The following is an 18,689-nucleotide window of genomic DNA, read 5'->3' on the forward strand; positions in this document are numbered from 1 at the left end:
CAACCTATTCATGGGTCGCCTAGAGGAAGCCTTCTTGGTTACCCAGGCCTGCCAACCCAAAGTTTGGTACAGATTTATTGATGACATCTTCATGATCTGGACTCACAGTGAAGAAGAACTCCAGAATTTCCTCTCCAACCTCAACTCCTTTGGTTCCATCAGATTCACCTGGTCCTACTCCAAATCCCAAGCCACTTTCCTTGACGTTGACCTCCATCTGTCCAATGGCCAGCTTCACACGTCCGTCCACATCAAACCCACCAACAAGCAACAGTACCTGCATTATGACAGCTGCCACCCATTCCACATCAAACGGTCCCTTCCCTACAGCCTAGGTCTCTGTGGCAAACGACTCTGCTCCAGTCCTGAATCCCTGAACCATTACACCAACAACCTGAAAACAGCTTTCGCATCCCGCAACTACCCTCCCGACCTGGTACAGAAGCAAATAACCAGAGCCACTTCCTCATCCCCTCAAACCCAGAACCTCCCACAGAAGAACAACAAAGGTGCCCCACTTGTGACAGGATACTTTCCGGGACTGGATCAGACTCTGAATGTGGCTGTCCAGCAGGGATACGACTTCCTCAAATCCTGCCCTGAAATGAGATCCATCCTTCATGAAATCCTCCCCACTCCACCAAGAGTGTCTTTCCGCCGTCCACTTAACCTTCGTAACCTCTTAGTTCTTCCCTATGAAATCCCCAAACCACCTTCCCTACCCTCTGGCTCCTACCCTTGTAACTGCCCCCGGTGTAAAACCTGTCCCATGCACCCTCCCACCACCACCTACTCCAGTCCTGTAACCCAGAAGGTGTACACGATCAAAGGCAGAGCCACGTGTGAAAGCACCCACATGATTTACCAACTGACCTGCCTACACTGTGACGCATTCTATGTGGGAATGACCAGCAACAAACTGTCCATTCGCATGAATGGATACAGGCAGACAGTGTTTGTTGGTAATGAGGATCACCCTGTGGCTAAACACGCCTTGGTGCACGGCCAGCACATCTTGGCACAGTGTTACACCGTCCGGGTTATCTGGATACTTCCCACCAACACCATCCTATCCGAACTCCGGAGATGGGAACTTGCTCTTCAATATATCCTCTCTTTCCGTTACCCACCAGGCCTCAATCTCCGCTAATTTCAATTTGCCGCCACTCATACCTCACCTGTCATTCAACAACATCTTTGCCTCTGCACTTCCGCCTCGACTGACATCTCTGCCCAAACTCTTTGTCTTTAAATATGTCTGCTTGTGTCTGTATATGTGTGGATGGATATGTGTGTGTGCGCGCGCGCGCGCGCGCGAGTGTATACCCGTCCTTTTTCCCCCCTAAGATAAGTCTTTCTGCTCCCGGGATTGGAATGACTCCTTACCATCTCCCTTAAAACCCACATCCTTTCGTCTTTCCCTCTCCTTCCCTCTTTCCTGACGAAGGAACCGTTGGTTGCGAAAGCTAGAATTTTGTGTGTATGTTTGTGTGTGTATCGACCTGCCAGCGCTTTCAGTGTCAAGCATTCCATAAAGTGAAAGAAGTACAGAATGAAGATACTAGTGGAAATCAGTGTGGCAGGGTTCCAACAAAAGTAATAGTACAATGTCTGTAGCATACTGTCTCTGCTTATGAAAATAGTCAATACACATAAGAACAATCACCGTAATGTACTCACTAAGTGGCAGGGGCACATAATACACAGTTGTAATCAGCAAGCTTTCGGAGCCAGTGGCTGCTTCTTCAGGCAGAAAGGTTGAAGGGAAATTACCCATTACAACAGTTTATTACATGTGTGTTCTGCCACCAGTTGGTGAGTAGATTTTTTATCTATCCAGTTACATAATTTTGTCAATAATTGACTGTTTTCGTTGCACAATCACAATTTAATTATATAGTTTCTTTCATAACATGAGTAACAAAATAAGGTTTTCACCTTTCTGCGATGGAAATTGGTATAAAGGCACACAGTATTCTGTTGTGTTACTGCATTAATAGTATGTTGTCCAACCTCCGTTCTTCCTAATTACCTCAAAAATTCTCTTCAGCATTGATTTTGCTGTGGTTTTTAGTTCTTGTAGTGAAATTGTCGCCTATTCTTTCCTTATTGCACTTTTCAACTCACACATGCATTATCTTGTTGAAGAAGACTTTCATTCCCTACATCTCCTGGTACTGTTCTCAGATCATCCTAATAATAGTGAATTCCATCTGACCATCTAAATTTTAAACTTCTCACCACTGAAGACAATGTCATACCATTCACAAATCCACGCTATACTTTTCAGCAAACTTCCATCTATCATGTTTACGTATGGGTGTTAGGGTAGGTTTCTGCAGCTGTTTCTCGAACGCAAAATCTTTATCATTTTACAAAATTTGTTTTAGACATCTAGCAGTAACCGAAAACTATGAATCTACTTGTAGTGCCCTTTTGAAAAATAATGTGTATAGACATGTGTCTGATCCATATGTTGTTATGAAAGAATGTACATATTTTTCTGTATATGTGTAATGTAATCTAAATTTTCCTGACAATGTCCAAAAACTTTTTGTTATATGGACAGAAAATAAATAAATAAATAAAAATAAATAATTTTTTTCCTAATATGCTAACTGAGTGTCATAAGAAACAAATTGAATAGTTACAGCCAGTTTATTAATGAATAATTTCACTTAAGAATTTAAGCCTCAGTCTACTTTCAATTAACTGTTGTACAACAGAGGCTTCAGTATAGGACTAAAGTAAAGCAATTTCATTTTTCAAGTTTGAGAATCAATCACTGGAAAAAATTCAAATCTAAAGAAATGCACAAGTTAAGAGTGCAGAAGTTTTATTTATTTTACATATAGCTTGGAGAACATGGCTGTTTGGTTTGGCACGTATTCTAGTATTTGATTCTGTTCAAGTCAGTAAAAAAGGATCAGTTGTTCAGACATTATGAAATCCAATTTGCAAAATAAGTAATGGCAAAGTAAAAAGTGCTTGCTGTTTTTTTTTTTTTTAAATTTCTTTGATGATGATATGTTGAGGTCACTGAAAGTCATTGTTTACATAACATAGTTCAGCACTAACAGTTTAAGTGCATATTTTCAAATCATTACTCGATTGTTTTTTTTTTTTTTTCTTCAAAATTTAATGCCAAACATAACGTAAGAGTGACCTCAGTTTTCTTTATCATTACACACTCACTTAAAATTAGTGTAAAAATCTTGTACAGGATTTTGGATGTAAACTGCCCTAGTGGGCTGGCGACCGTTAATTACTTCCTTTTCATTCATTAGTGTAACTTTTGGTTTCATGATCAGTGGTATCCCTTTCTGTCCAGTGTTGTTTGTGAGTGAATGCACAAAATAACTTTCATTTTCCAAATTATAGCCCTGTTCGGTTTAATTACTTTTATTTTTAGTAGACTTTCCATCAGAAGGGTCGGTTGTACACTTTCCTCCTACTTATCGGTGTCACTTCTTTGGGAAAGACAGCCTTATACAATTAGAAAAAAATCCATTAGGCATACACGCGATCCATGGTCATATTTTATATCGCAAGCAGGATAGGCCGATTAGTAAGAGGGAGGTCACAAGCTGGTCACACAAGTGATTTGTAAGCAATCTCTTCTGTATACTGATTGCACTTCCCCAGTATTCTATCAATAAACTAAAGTCTACCACCTGCTTTACACAAGACTGAACCTATGTGATCATTCCATTTCATATCCTTACAATGTGTTACAACCAGGTATTTGTACAAGTTGCCCGATTCCAACAATGACTTACTGATACTATAGTCATAGAATATTACATTTTTTGTTTTGTGAAGCGCAAAATTTTACATTTCTGGACATTTAGAGCGATTTTTGAATCTCTGCACAATGTAAAAATCTTATCAAGATCTGATTGAATATTTATGCAGCTTCTCTCACACAGTACTTTATTGATAATGGTGTCTGTTTCCTATCTGCAGTAAAATTGAGCGCACGCGCACGTGCACACAGGTTGATGTCTTGTTATATATTGTACTATTGACAGCAAATGTGATACCATTTGACTGCATTTGTCTGCATGCTGGATCTCTCATTATTGCATATACACTGTGTACAACTATTCCAGCCAACAATGTTACTTTTCCTACAAACATCCATGCCTTTATACTGTTTTCCACTACTGTGTAGGAATGACAAAAATTATGACAGTAAACCTGAAGGTAGTAATAATTAACAAATCTTACAAAGAAAAAGGAATAGGTAAAATCCTTTCTGTATCTGAAGTTTAATGACATTAACCAAAGCTGTACAGCAGAAATAAGATACCTATGGGAAAGAGATAATTTGCAAAGGTGAAGTCATTACTAAAAATTAAGAATTTCAATGGAATTGAGGAAAAATTTTGCTACATAAGAGGTGTGGAGTGTAGCCTTATACAGCAGTGAATCATGAACCGTTAGAAGGAATGACAACGATTAGAAAGTTTTGAAATGTGGTTGTGGAGAAAAATGCTCGAAGTGAAGTGGACTTAAAGACTTAAGAATGAAGAAGTCATGAAAACAGGAGACAGGTTTCTGGAAGAGAATAAAATCCTGTCCAGGGCATATGCTGAACAGGAACTGTCTGCAACAAAGAATTATAGGGGGAAAAGTGGCATGAATGAAAGGAAGAGGCTAGGAAGAGGCTAGGAAGAGAATTGGACTGATGAAAGACTTCCAGAAATAGACGAAAACACAAACAGATGAAGCAACATGCAAGACATTGAGAGCTTCCAGTTTGAATCTGTCATAATGATGATGGATGATGATGATGATAATAATAATAATAATAATAATAATAATGGCCACTTCGGAGACTTGTGCATCGATGGGGATGAAATAATGATGATTAGGACAAGACAAGACAACACAACACCCAGTCCCTGAGCGGAGAAAAATCTCCGACCCAGCCGGGAATCAATAACGATATATACACTAAAATAGAACTCTCTATCTCCATGTATCCCACGGGACCTGAGAAGGTTTCTGTGTCATCTCCCCCCTCCCCTCAATTTTTTTCTCCTTCCAACACTTTACTCCCCTGAAGGAGCAACTTAGGTTTCCAAATGCATTGGTGCCTGCCTACCTGCATGTGTGTAAGAAATCATCTTTTATTCATTCAATCCATCGTACATCCTATGCCATGAATGAAAGAACTTTCATGGATGACAAAAGTCACTGCTCTTCCTTATACACTACTAAGATTGTTTTATCTGCTACTTCATATTAAGCACTTCTTGTAACATTGAGAGTAATATCATTTACTTTTATTGCTTCCATTAATTTTAGCTGGAGCTGTTGCTCCTGAAGGTTAAGTACTTACAAATATTCCTAGCAATACAAATGTAGAAGTACAACAATTAACATAAGCTAGATATAAAGTTTTAATTTAGTGAATCTACAACTTGGGTGAGACACTAAGTTTATCTTGGCAAATTTCTTTCTGTCATATAGGGGTAATTTGAAATAAAAACAGCTAGCTCATTAAAAATTTAACAATGCAGTGTGCGAACCTGCAGCAATGTACTGAATTTCCGTGAAGTTTCTTCGTTCTTCTTGTCATTCTCATCAAGTCTTGCCGCATAGTCTAAAATCTGCTTCTGCTGGTCAGCTATCTTATTCTTGCAGTTCCGCAAGTCACGACGCATCAGCGACAACTGGCTATTGTATCTGGACAGACATAACAAGCTCTATTGTAATATCACATGGCTTTGAATACATGTTCACAAACTTAAGAGGCAGGAATAATAAATGTAAAATAATAATAAGGTAAAAGACAATTCTTAGTATGAGTGACGACTACTGCTACACCAAGATCCCTGCTAGAGAATACAAAACACTATGTTGTTTACAACTGGTGAATATGCAATAAATTAAAACTGAATAAACAGAAAACAGGCAACATGAATTTTTAGCTTAGACAGGAGGCAATAAGATTATTACATAGGTTGCATAAATACAAAATGTATTGGTAACGAGGGTTTTGATGGCATGTCAATGCAACAGAATTTCGTCTGGGTTATTGCACATTAATAATGGGGCACGCCCGAAGTTTAGGAAGGCATATACTCTCCTCCCATCTTCCAATGAATTGATGTTTGAACATAATGTTTAATAATTTAAATGTTCAGTATGTACCAATTGCATAAAGCAACTCCTTGACACTTATAAGTGATGGGATGGTACAGAAATGGATGAGAGCTTTAAAGGTGGCTGTATGAATGAGCATGATAAGGAATGAAGCAGGCGACCTTCAGTTACTGATGACAATTAGGTGGAGAAAGTTGATGAAATGGTAAGAGAAGCTTCATGATTTTGACATTGTGTGGTGAGTTTCTGTTTCATCATCATGAAGTTTGCTTTATGTGATTGTGACAGAATGTTTAAACTATTGAAAGTTATGGTCAGGTGCTGATATCTACGAAGACGGTACTCAATGCTGGTTGTATGATGTAAGTGCCCCAATACTGGTGGGAATTATGTAGAAAGTTAAAGTAAATGCTTTCATGTGAAAATAAAATTGCTATGCTAAGTCTACTTGTTTAATTTTTTATTTCAAACTGTACGTAACTCATGGCCTAGTTAACCGAACCATTCATTGAAATATTTATGAAGAACAATTGAACAAAATGCACATACATGGAGATAAATTAACAACTTTCCTTCCTAAACAACTTAGTAAGCACTGAAAGTACCTTAGCAATATCTGAATACTTATGGAAAAGAGGTTTCAGCTGTGCCCCATGAGCAAAATTTAATCAGGATCCACTTGAACCTCATTTATATATTGTAAGGCTCCTGAACTGCAATGATCAACCATCAGTAATAGACTTCTACAGCTTGCACATGTTACAGTGTATTTATATTCCTGTAAAGATTTCAATATTTTATGGTGGAAATTGAAACTAAATGTAAATTTTTGTTAATATCACACATAATCCAAATGAGGATGTTAGCCAAACATTTACAGCAAACTGACAGTTTTAGAAATTGTTATCATAACAACTTCATAGAGTTTCAATTCAATCCAAGAAATATGCCAGAGAATCTTTCAAGTCAGCAAAGGGATACTTAATTTATCACCTGCCTCAAGCACAAGGTGTCATAAAATGCCTTGAACATTTGTACCCTTTAACTGACAATTTGTGTGACATGCCACTCTGCTTACATCTATTGAAGATTATGACTCCTCAACAAGAAAGATAGTGTACATGTACCCACTGAAAGGTGTATTCAATTTTGTATGCAGTTTGAAAATATCATCACGGTGAATGTACACATGGACAGTTTATGGGACAATATTTTTTTATGGATACCTTTACAGACTATGGATACATTAGTGTAATGCTGGATACAGCAAAAATCATATGATGAGCATACTTCCTAAGCTTTCATGGGCATAATACAAATTCTGGAGGAGTTAAAAGTCTTCAAAAAACTTTGAAGACTGCCCAGAAACAAAACTAGCTGACAACTGATGTCCATTCAGGCAAGTCAGTTAAATGCATGTACTTTTCAATTCATTACATAAATTTCATGTTCATGTTCATGTGCTGCATATGACAAAGTAACGTGTACTAAGGTCCAAAGCGAGGGGAAAGATCCACCGTGGTATAACAATCATGTACGAAAGGTACTACGGAAACAAAGAAAGCTTCACCATAGGTTTAAGAGTAGTCGAATCATAGCTGATAAGGAAAAGCTGAACGAAGCGAAAAAGAGCGTAAAGAGAGCAATGAGAGAAGCATTCAACGAATTCGAACATAAAACATTGGCAAACAATCTAAACAAGAACCCTAAAAAGTTTTGGTCATATGTAAAATCGGTAAGCGGATCTAAATCCCCTATTCAGTCACTCGTTGACCACGATGGCACCGAAACAAAGGACGACCGAAGAAAGGCGGAAATACTGAATTCAGTGTTCCGAAACTGTTTCACTGCGGAAAATCGTAACACGGTCCCTGACTTCAGCCGCCGCACGGACGCCAAAATGGAAAATATTGAAATAAACGATATCGGAATTGAAAAACAACTGCTATCACTTAGTAGCGGAAAAGCATCCGGACCAGACGAGATACCCTTAAGATTCTACAGTGATTATGCTAAAGAACTTGCCCCCTTTCTATCAGCAATTTATCGTAGATCTCTGGAAGAACGTAAAGTACCTAGCGACTGGAAGAAAGCACAGGTCGTTCCCATTTTCAAGAAGGGTCATAAATCAGATGCGAATAATTATAGGCCTATTTCACTTACGTCAATCTGTTGTAGAATAATGGAACATGTTTTGTGTTCTCGTATTATGACGTTCTTAGATAATACAAATCTCCTTCATCATAACCAACATGGATTCCGCAAACAGAGATCATGTGAAACCCAGCTCGCCCTATTTGCCCAAGAAATTCACAGTGCCGTAGACACTGGCGAGCAGATTGATGCCGTATTCCTGGACTTCAGGAAGGCATTTGATACGGTTCCGCACTTACGTTTAGTGAAAAAAATACGTGCTTACGGAATATCGGACCAGGTTTGTGATTGGATTCAGGATTTCCTAGAAGAAAGAACACAACATGTCATTCTTAACGGTTCAAAATCTGCAGATGTAGAGGTAATTTCGGGAGTACCGCAAGGAAGCGTGATAGGACCCTTATTGTTTACAATATACATAAATGACTTAGTTGACAACATCGGTAGCTCCGTGAGGCTATTTGCAGATGACACGGTTGTCTACAAGAAAGTAGCAACATCAGAAGACTCGTACGTACTCCAGGAAGACCTGCAGAGGATTAATGAATGGTGCGACAGCTGGCAGCTTTCCCTAAACGTAGATAAATGTAATATAATGCGCATACATAGGGGCAGAAATCCATTCCAGTACGATTATGCCATAGGTGGTAAATCATTGGAAGCGGTAACGACCGTAAAATACTTAGGAGTTACTATCCGGAGCGATCTGAAGTGGAATGATCACATAAAACAAATAGTGGGAAAAGCAGGCGCCAGGTTGAGATTCATAGGAAGAATTCTAAGAAAATGTGACTCATCGACGAAAGAAGTAGCTTACAAAACGCTTGTTCGTCCGATTCTTGAGTATTGCTCATCAGTATGGGACCCTTACCAGGTTGGATTAATAGAAGAGATAGACATGATCCAGCGAAAAGCAGCGCGATTCGTCATGGGGACATTTGGTCAGCGCGAGAGCGTTACGGAGATGCTGAACAAGCTCCAGTGGCGGACACTTCAAGAAAGGCGTTACGCAATACGGAGAGGTTTATTATCGAAATTACGAGAGAGCACATTCCGGGAAGAGATGGGCAACATATTACTACCGCCCACATATATCTCGCGTAATGATCACAACGAAAAGATCCGAGAAATTAGAGCAAATACGGAGACTTACAAGCAGTCGTTCTTCCCACGCACAATTCGTGAATGGAACAGGGAAGGGGGGATCAGATAGTGGTACAATAAGTACCCTCCGCCACACACCGTAAGGTGGCTCGCGGAGTATAGATGTAGATGTAGATGTAGATGTACTTCAGTGGGTCATGAGCAGAGAAACTGACATTTCGTGGCAGAATCGGTGAACTAGGGGAGCAACTCTCCTACTCACTATGATTAAATGTTAATTGTATTTGTACAAAAATCAACTAATGTGGTATCTACATGCAACTACCACTTAGTATTGGCTTGCTTGCTTAAACAAGGCTCATAAAATTTCAGAGTATCATTTATTAGTACATATACTGTTAAGTTACTTTGAGAACTGACTTGGGCTACAGTTTAAATAATGAAATTTCAGTTGCATTGTATAACAATAAATAAGCAAGATTATGTACCATACTGTGATACCAACAAAACTGTTCTAAGACAAATTCATGCTTCAAATTTTTGATCAGTGACACACAGGTGTAGCTAATCAGTTACGTGAAAAAGAATTTAGAGGAAACAATTTAATACAGAATTTTAGTGTCCTTTATACTCTCCATTTGGGATTTTTTTTTTTTAACTCTCAAGCCCTTACAATGCAGGATAGTAACCAACCCTCCTTTCTTTCTTTCTTTGATGCAGGTTTTTGGAAAATATGTATAGTCAAGCTGAGAAACCTCAAATTGACCTAGAAAAGCTAACTATGCTATAACGCACGATTTTTGGAATATTCTCTCACCCTCATGTCACCAACTTGTGTACTTAAAAAACTGTCAAACTGTCATTTTTGTAAGTTTTATCTCGCAATTTTGTGAATATTAACAACGTAAATTTAACAAATTCTGTTTCTCTGACCTATTTACTACAAGACTGCTGTGGTAAGATAAATCTAAACAGTTTTTTCTTAACATGTTCAAAACTATTTGCTCTTTCAATATCTTCACACGAAAGGTTCACTTGCTAATGATAACATAAGCTGGTGGCCTGAGAACACAAGACGATATTTAAAATCTTGCATTGCATGCATATGCTGTAGCTTACAGGCTTTTGTAGGCCAAGTTTACCGTATTTACTCGAATCTAAGCCGCACTCCAATCTAAGCCGCACCTGAAAAATGAGACTCGAAATAAAGGAAAAAAAAAAATTTCCTGAATTTAAGCCGCACGTGAAATTTGAGACTCGAAATTCAAGGGGAGAGAAAAGTTTTAGGCCGCACCTCCAAATCGAAACAAAGTTGGTCCATTGTAATACGAGACACAATTTAGGTCGAATGAATGACAATACAGCTACAGTAGTTTGGTTCGAGTCGTAAGCTTAGCAGTTGAGCTTTACCAGATAGCCATTGCTATGCGCCAGGTGCTCCGTCCGTATTCATACGGTTACCCTTCCTTTTTCACGTGCTTCGTCTGGTTTGAATCTATTGCTTATTTTGCTTTGGTCTGATAAGTGCTGTTTTCTTTGTTATAGGAGTTTACGTCACTCTAAGCTGAAAATGCATTACTGTACTGTGTCATGCTTTGTTTGTCGCATTCTGATAGTGCGTGTTTACCGCCCGTCGCTGCTCACGGCACGGCTCGCTTTTGTGCGCGCTACCGCCGCTTACAATAAAAAAAAGAGAGGAATCGTCTTATTAGCGAAGCAATGGCAAGAGATTGCTATTTGCTGTTACCTACACTGCTGCTTTCTTTGATAATGATCAAAAAGAACCAAATAATAGACTGCGTATGATAGAACATGTTCTGAATGAGAGTTAGGCGAAAATTTTTCTCCGTTTGAAAATCTTTGCGGCCGCTTCTTTGGTACATCAAATTCTGCACAGAAATTAAGTCTTAGATTTAAAAATCTAGTCAGTTGCCGTGCTTCATTTCTGACTATCACTAATAGGCATAAGAATAATATGAATATAAACATGACACGATACGTATATTCTTCCGTGTTTGCTATTGTCTCTCTATAGTTTCGTAGTTTATTAGGCAGACAGGATTTAAATGAGATAGCAGCAAACACGAAAGAATACATGGCAAAATGTTTATATTCGTATTCTTTCTTATGGTGCAGAGAATACTGCATGTGATTCACATTTCTTCAGGTTCCTATTAGCAACCATCTCTTCTCACAGGTAGGAAAAATTCAGAACATAGAGTTGGGCACATTGACAAACATCCCAAACAGTTTTGCCAGTCGGATTTTTGTAGTTCATTGAAATTCTGCTACATTCGAAGATGAACAATACGGAATTTGTATTTACTTCGTTGGATAATGTATGAAAATGCAGTGGTCAAAACTCTAGGCGGAGAAAAAAAAAGCTCATCTTCCATCTTTTTTTTTTAAATTTATTTACTGACGCAGAGGTTTTGGCGCCAATATTTATCTTTGTGCCTACAAAGCATGCCTGTGTAGCGCCACATATTTTCGACAGCAGAAGTTAGTTGTGGTGGCACCTACCAACATTTTTCAGAACTTCCGCTTGCTTTGCACTCGATTCTAAGCCGCAGGCTGTTTTTTGGATTACAAAAACCGGAAAAAAAGTGCGGCTTAGATTCGAGTAAATACGGTAAGCTGTTCCCAGGCTTGATAGACTGCAGTGTCTTAAATTTATCGTTTCTACTCCCTGTACACCAATGTGGTACATTGTAAGCAGTAATACTTTACATCCTGTATATGAGGTGTGATCAAAAAGTAGCAGGAATTTAATTTTGCAAGCTTTCTATATCCGATTTTCAAAAAATCATTTTTATGTTGTTGATACACGTGTTCCTCATGTATATTTGCATTTTCAGCTCTCCTGCACATTTAGTTTACTTTGACATTCAGAAACGTTGTACATGTTTTCAAGTGCTCAGTAAATTTTTACTTTCAAAAAAGATGGATCCAAGAATTTGAATTAAGTTTTGCTTGAAAAACGCAGTAAAGTGCAGCCCTGCATTCGAAATGCTGACTGTGGCTTTTGGCGAATTTACTATGAGTAAGACAAGTGTTTATGGTTGCTATAAGCATTTTGAAGAGGGTTGAGAAGATGTTGAAGACAACAACTGCCCTAGCACATTTATTACTGCAAAAGAAAATGGTTCTGGGTCAGGAGGGGGGGGGGGGGGGGCACAGAAGTGTGTGTGTGTGTGTGTGTGTGTGTGTGTGTGTGTGTGTGTGTGTGTGTGTGTGAGGGGGTGGGGGGACCACCATCATACAGATTGCTGATGACGTCAACAAGTTAAGTCCTTTGGCTCATGTCACGTGCATTTTTTGTATGTTTTGGGCATGAAATAAGTAGCAGCAAAATTAGTTCCAAAATTGTTGAACTTCAACCGAAAGTGTTTTGTAGACATCGTTCAAGAATTGCTGAATGAAGCCAACAATAATTCAGAACCTCGAAAGAATGTTAAAGCAGGAGACAAAACTTGGGTATTCTGGTACAATGTCAAAATCAAGGCCGAATCGTCCCAATGGAAACTGCCTGAAGAGCTACGAGCAAAAAAAAATTGACAAGTTCGATCACATGTGAAAGTTGGTCTCACTGTTTTCTTCGATCACAGTGGGATAGTGCATTATGAGTTCCTGCCTTGTGGTCGTATGGTCAATAAGAAATACTACCACGAAGTTATGCTCTATCTGCATGAAGCAATCTGAAGAATGTGACTAGAATTGTAGCAAAATCACTTTCAGAAACTGCGGCACGATAATGCTCCCACTCCTATCTCAATGCTTGGTTATGTTATTTATTGACAAAAAAGAAAACTGTTACATTGCCTCAGCTACCATATTTGCCAGACATGGCCCCCTGCAACTTCTTTCTATTCCCAAGGCTGAAGAGAAGCATGAAAGGATGTCATTTTGGCACCGCTGAAGGGAGAACAACACAATCACTGACGGAGCTAAACATTTAAGAAAAGCGACTTCCAGAAGTGCTCCCGAGACTGGAAAAAGCAATGGCAGGAAAGTTTTATATCTAAGGGGAATTTCTTTGAAGGAGACAAAGTTGACAACTAATAAATACAGTATCTTTAAGGGAAAAGTTCCCATTTCTTTCTGATCACAACTTGTATAGCTAGGTCGAAGGTAACTGATGCAGGGACAGTTTGGGTCAGACTACAGTTGTTAAAGAGTTTGAAAAATTGACAGACAAAAACCCTCCAGAACTCCGAGATCAAGAAGTCACAATCTTGACAGTGAGTTACTCAGCGTGGCTTATTTGACTGACACATATGCCTAGAGGGTAAACTCAATGTGAGTGCAGTTGACCGTTACCTCTTCATGCCCTGCTTGATCTTGCGGATGCGCTTGCGCAGCACCATGTTTGACTGTGGGGGCGGGTCACTCAGCTGGTCGTCCTGGAAGCACATGGCGGCAGCTGCTGCGGCGACTACAGATGCGGGGTCATCACCGTACATGTGGCCATCGTCACCGCCCGTGCGGCTGCTGCCGGATGTGGAGGCACTGTCCAACACCAGGTACGGCTGATCTGCGCAAAAACACACACACACGCAGCATGCATCAGTACAACGAACGTGGTAGCCGACAGTCTCGCACAGTAGGAAAATGAATATCACAGCTCAAAAACTTCTGGGACTAGAACCCAGAACCTTGTCTTTCTTGGTCATCAGACTGACTGCACAATCCATGCAAGTCTCGCTCTTACAGCTAAAAAAAGTGAAAATCATTTTGGCAGACATAAATACAGTAATATTCAGTCGATTTTACAAGTAGGAAAATAGGAACAGATGTGGATATTAAGTCGTATATCAAAACTAAAAGTTTAACTTGGTGCCAGATGTAAATTGCTGGTTCATGTGGTTGCCAGTTGGAGTCTCCTGCTGTTAACTAACTTACTCACTCATTACCCAGTGTGCATTGGGTCGAGATGGCAATAAAGCGACTAAAGGCATTCACCTTTTCAACACGTGAGATTTTGTTACAATAAGGTCATGTCTTTTTAATTTTTGTCACGAGTACAGCACTGCATGTTTTACTGCTCTGCCTGAGGCACTAGTTTTTTATGTAAGCAGAAATCTGCAGGTTGCTGTGTTATCAACATAACTATGCATGTCAGGTAACGAATAAGTAGGTGAGTGAGGTAACTGCACTGCAGAGACCTGTAATGATAACCATATGAACTAGCAACTTGCAAGTGGCACAGAGGTGAAGATTTAATTTTGAGGCAAATTTAAGGATTACCCCAGGTTTCTACCTTCATTCACAATATTCATTCATAGTTTTTTGAAACTGGTTGAATCTTGTTCCATAAAAACACGGGAGAACTGCCGGATATCCAGCAGTTCTCCCGTGGTTGAATCTTGTTTAAACACCCTATATTATAACAATGCATAGAAAGTTTTGATAGCACCTTAGACAGGAAAACGGTTGCCTTGTAACATTTGCTGGAGCATATGCAGGGCAAGCATATTTCACTGTGGGAAAGATAGGTACTGCCTACAGGGAAATTAAAGAGGCATTTGGAGAACAGTGAAGCAACTGTGTGGAAGTCAAGAGCTCAGGTGGGAAACCTGTCCTACACAAAGATGACAAAGCTCAAAGGTGGAAGAGAGGGTCTACACAAAGAACATGAACTTTAAAGCAATACTGAGGAGGCGAAGAGAGATACGATACTGCGAGAAGAATTTGACAGGGGAATGAGAGACCTAAGTCAGACAAGGCTCCTTGAGTAGACAACATTGCATCAGACCTATTGATAGCCTTGAGAGAACCAGCCATTTAGTGTGCATGATGTAGAGACAGGTGAAATACCCTCAGACTTCAAGGAGAATGTAATAATTCCGACTCTGAAGAAAGCAGATACTTACACGTGTGAATATTACCCAACTATCAGTTTAAAAATTTATGGTTGTAAATTGACAATATGAAATCGTTACAGAAGAACGGAAAAACTTGCAGAACCCAAATTCGCGGAAGATCAATTTGGATTCCGGAGATATGTAGGAACATGAGAAACAATACTGACTTTATGACTTATCTTAGAAAATAGGTTAAGGAAAGGAAAATCTATGTTTATAGCATTTGTAGATTCAATGGAAAATTTTGACAAAGTTGACAAACACTTTTAGAAACTTTGAAGGGAGCGGGGGTAAAATACAGGGAGCAAAAAACTATTTACAACTTGTTCAGAAACCAGACAGCAGTTATACATGTCCAGTGGGCATGAAAGGGACACAGTGGTTGAGAAGGGAGTGAGGCACAGTTGTAGCCTATTCCATGATGTTATTCAACTTTTACACCAAGCAAGCAGTAAAAGAAATCAAAGTAGAATTTGGAGTAGGAATTAAAGCCCAGAAGAAATAAAAACTTTGAGGGCTGCAGATGACACTAATTCTGTCAGAGACAGTAAAGGACTTTGAGGAGTAGTTGAATGGAATGGACAGCATCTTGATAGGATGATATAAGATGAACAACAAAAGCAAAACAAGGATAATGGAGTGTCGTCCATTAAATCAAGTGATGCTCAGGGAATTAGACAAGGAAATGAGACATTTAAAGTAGAAAATGAGGTTGTTTGTTTGGACAGAAAAACTGATGACGGCTGAAGTGGAGAGGATATGAAACAGACTGGAAATGGTAAGAACAGTGTTTCAGAAGAAGAGAAACTATTTTACCTGTACTTAAGTGTTAGGAAGTCTTTTCTGAAGGTATTTGTCTGGAATGTAGCCATGTTCAGAAGTGAAGCATGCATGATAAACAGTCTCGACAATAAAAGAATAAAAGCTTTTGAAATGAGGTGCTACAGAAGAATGCTGAAGATTAAATGGATAGATCACTTAACTAATGTGGAGGTACAGAATAGAACTGGGGAGACAAATTTGCAGAACATATTGATTAAAAGAAGGCATCAGTTTATAAGATAGATTGAGACATCAAGAGACCATCAGTTTACTACCGGAAGTACGTGTCGGGGTAACCATCATAGAGGAAGACAAAGAAATGAATACAGTAAGCAGATTCAGAAGAATGTAGATTGCAGTAGTTATTCGAAGATAGAAGAACATGGAGAGCTGCATCAAACCAGTCTTCAGACTACAACAGGGACAATCATTTGGCTATTGCTCAACATCTAAGAACAAGGTTAAAAGGTGTATCTTGTAGGAAGCGGAGAGCACTTAAATTATGTTTTCGTTATGCTGGTAGTCGTTAATGATTCATAACTATTGTCAACATTTTAGATGAATGGTTTTGTGTGTGTGTGGCTTTTTAAAGTGATTACTTTAACACTGGATGAACTGGAAATAACTTAGCACTGACGTCTCTCTTGGATTGCTAATCGCAAACTACAACTCGTCCAATGTTGATGAACGGTAAGGAAGGCTATGTTAAGTCTCCATCGATTAAAAAATGAGCAACCAAATTGTCAGGTCTGACCGCCTAGCATTAAAGTGTGTGATTGGAAAAGTGAGGTGGCAGGATCAAATCCTGGTTTTGCCATGGAAATTTTCAGTCTGCCTTTAATCTTTTCTTCCCCTCTACATGACATGAGGAGTCAACAGGAATGACTTGGGGTTCAGATTCCTCGTTAAACAGTATGTCCTGTTTCCCTGGTTGCATAAATGCTGTAGGTTAGGGACACTTAAGTTGCTGGACGGTTGTTCAATCTAAATACTTGCACTCCATTGACCCACACGAATTGTTACAGTAAGCGAACTGAAATGATGTACTTTTAAGATATTCCAAATGAAACTTGTCCTGAAATTGCTACGACAGGTTGAAAACTAGAAAGTGCAAAACATTAGCCTGTTCCTGAAAAATTATTACTGCAAGCTCTGTGGGATGCAAATACTACTTTTCAAAGTGTTTCCCATATTGTCTCACAGAGCATACATCAATAACTAGGAAAAAATCAGTTGTCTACCTTAAAAAAAGAAAAATGTGAGAAGAGTATAAAAAACAAACAGAATCGATCTTAAAGCAGGAAAACACACCTGCGCGCGCGTGTGTGTCTGCTCACGCGCGCGCGCTTTCAATGCTTCTGCTATTCAGTGAGCAGTCATGCGCCTCAATGCTTCTGGACTTTCACTTCCGAGACGAAGCCTAACATGTTTTGTTTGTTTGGTGTTTAGGCTGGATACCACTGGACTAAATGCATTGCAAGGAGAGTATATAAAAAAATTAGTACGGCTCCACTGCCAAGCAGAAAACTTTTAACCTTGATTTTTTAGTGTTCCACTTCATAAACTGAAGACATATGTATGTAACAAGATGTAGAAATGTGTCACTATTTTTGCTGAGAAGGCTGGCAACAATGCTGTGCGGCCTGGTGACATGAGCTCTTTGTTCAAAGTTTGAAAATAAGGCATCTCTGTGACTGAACATACAAAGAAAGTTCTTACTGACCATGAATTTCAGTGGTATTTCATTAGATTTATTATGTAATTAAATAGCTTATTGTTTCATGATAAAGGAACGATCTCATCCTGTTTGTGTGTTTGGGCCTTTTTGTGACAACTTTACTACTGAAGGAGTTATTAACATTATTTCTCAATTTACAAAGAATTGAGAACTGTATTTAAAACGTAAAGAATAACAATAACCAGCATGATCCATGCAAGTGAGACACAGAATTTGGAGGAATTACTGTACCACTACACATTTTAAATGCATCAGTTTTTATGTTTCTTAGATTTTAAATCTGATTTTATACTCTGTTAATCTGCCTCTTCTTGTATTTTTATTACGACTATCTTAACTACACTTCAAGAATATTTCCCTTGGTTCATTTTATGAACTACTGCATTTTTCTACTTTACTGCAAAGAAATCACAGCAGCACATAATGAAACAATTGTGATCTTTGTAAACAGAATAATTACACAGCTTGTGGGTAAAACAGTGTACAAGATTATCAAGAAGTTATGTTCTTTTACATTTCTTCCATTAACTACGGAACATGCTTTTACCAAACCTCCATATCTTCTTGGAAAGATGTTTTATGAGCTTTAGTGGGGGTTTGCAGTGTCTTATGCTGAGAGAAGGGACAGTGGTTATGTGAAAGAGATGGAAAAGTAGTAAATACTGGAAGCTAGTAGACAGCAATTGCATTACAGAAAGAGCGAAGGAGACAATGGCTGTTTGAGAGAAAGATAGGGATACAGTGGTAGTGGAATACAGCTGACAGGACAGAGCTACGAAAAGAATGAAGAAGACCACACCAACGGGGCAGTATAAAGAGAAGGAAAATGTGGAAGTGTGTGAGAGCCAGTCATAATGACAGAGACAGCCTATGACAATGACAACGAAGAAGAG

General features: G+C 39.0%; 1 protein-coding gene across 3 annotated transcripts in view; it reads right to left on the reverse strand.

Moving 5' to 3' along the window:
• The window catches only part of LOC126215337 (F-box only protein 28), a 95,713-nt gene that overhangs the window by 13,702 nt on the left and 63,322 nt on the right, over positions 1-18,689 (reverse strand). For all 3 annotated transcript variants that reach the window (XM_049942021.1, XM_049942020.1, XM_049942019.1), the window contains exons 5-6: positions 13,693-13,906; positions 5,538-5,694 (exon numbers count right to left, since the gene is read on the reverse strand). In XM_049942021.1, coding sequence (XP_049797978.1) covers positions 5,538-5,694; positions 13,693-13,906 — 371 coding nt within the window. The remainder of the gene's footprint in view (positions 1-5,537; positions 5,695-13,692; positions 13,907-18,689) is intronic.

Source organism: Schistocerca nitens, chromosome 12 (genome assembly GCF_023898315.1).
Source record: "Schistocerca nitens isolate TAMUIC-IGC-003100 chromosome 12, iqSchNite1.1, whole genome shotgun sequence".
Classification (NCBI taxonomy): Eukaryota; Metazoa; Arthropoda; class Insecta; order Orthoptera; family Acrididae; genus Schistocerca; species Schistocerca nitens.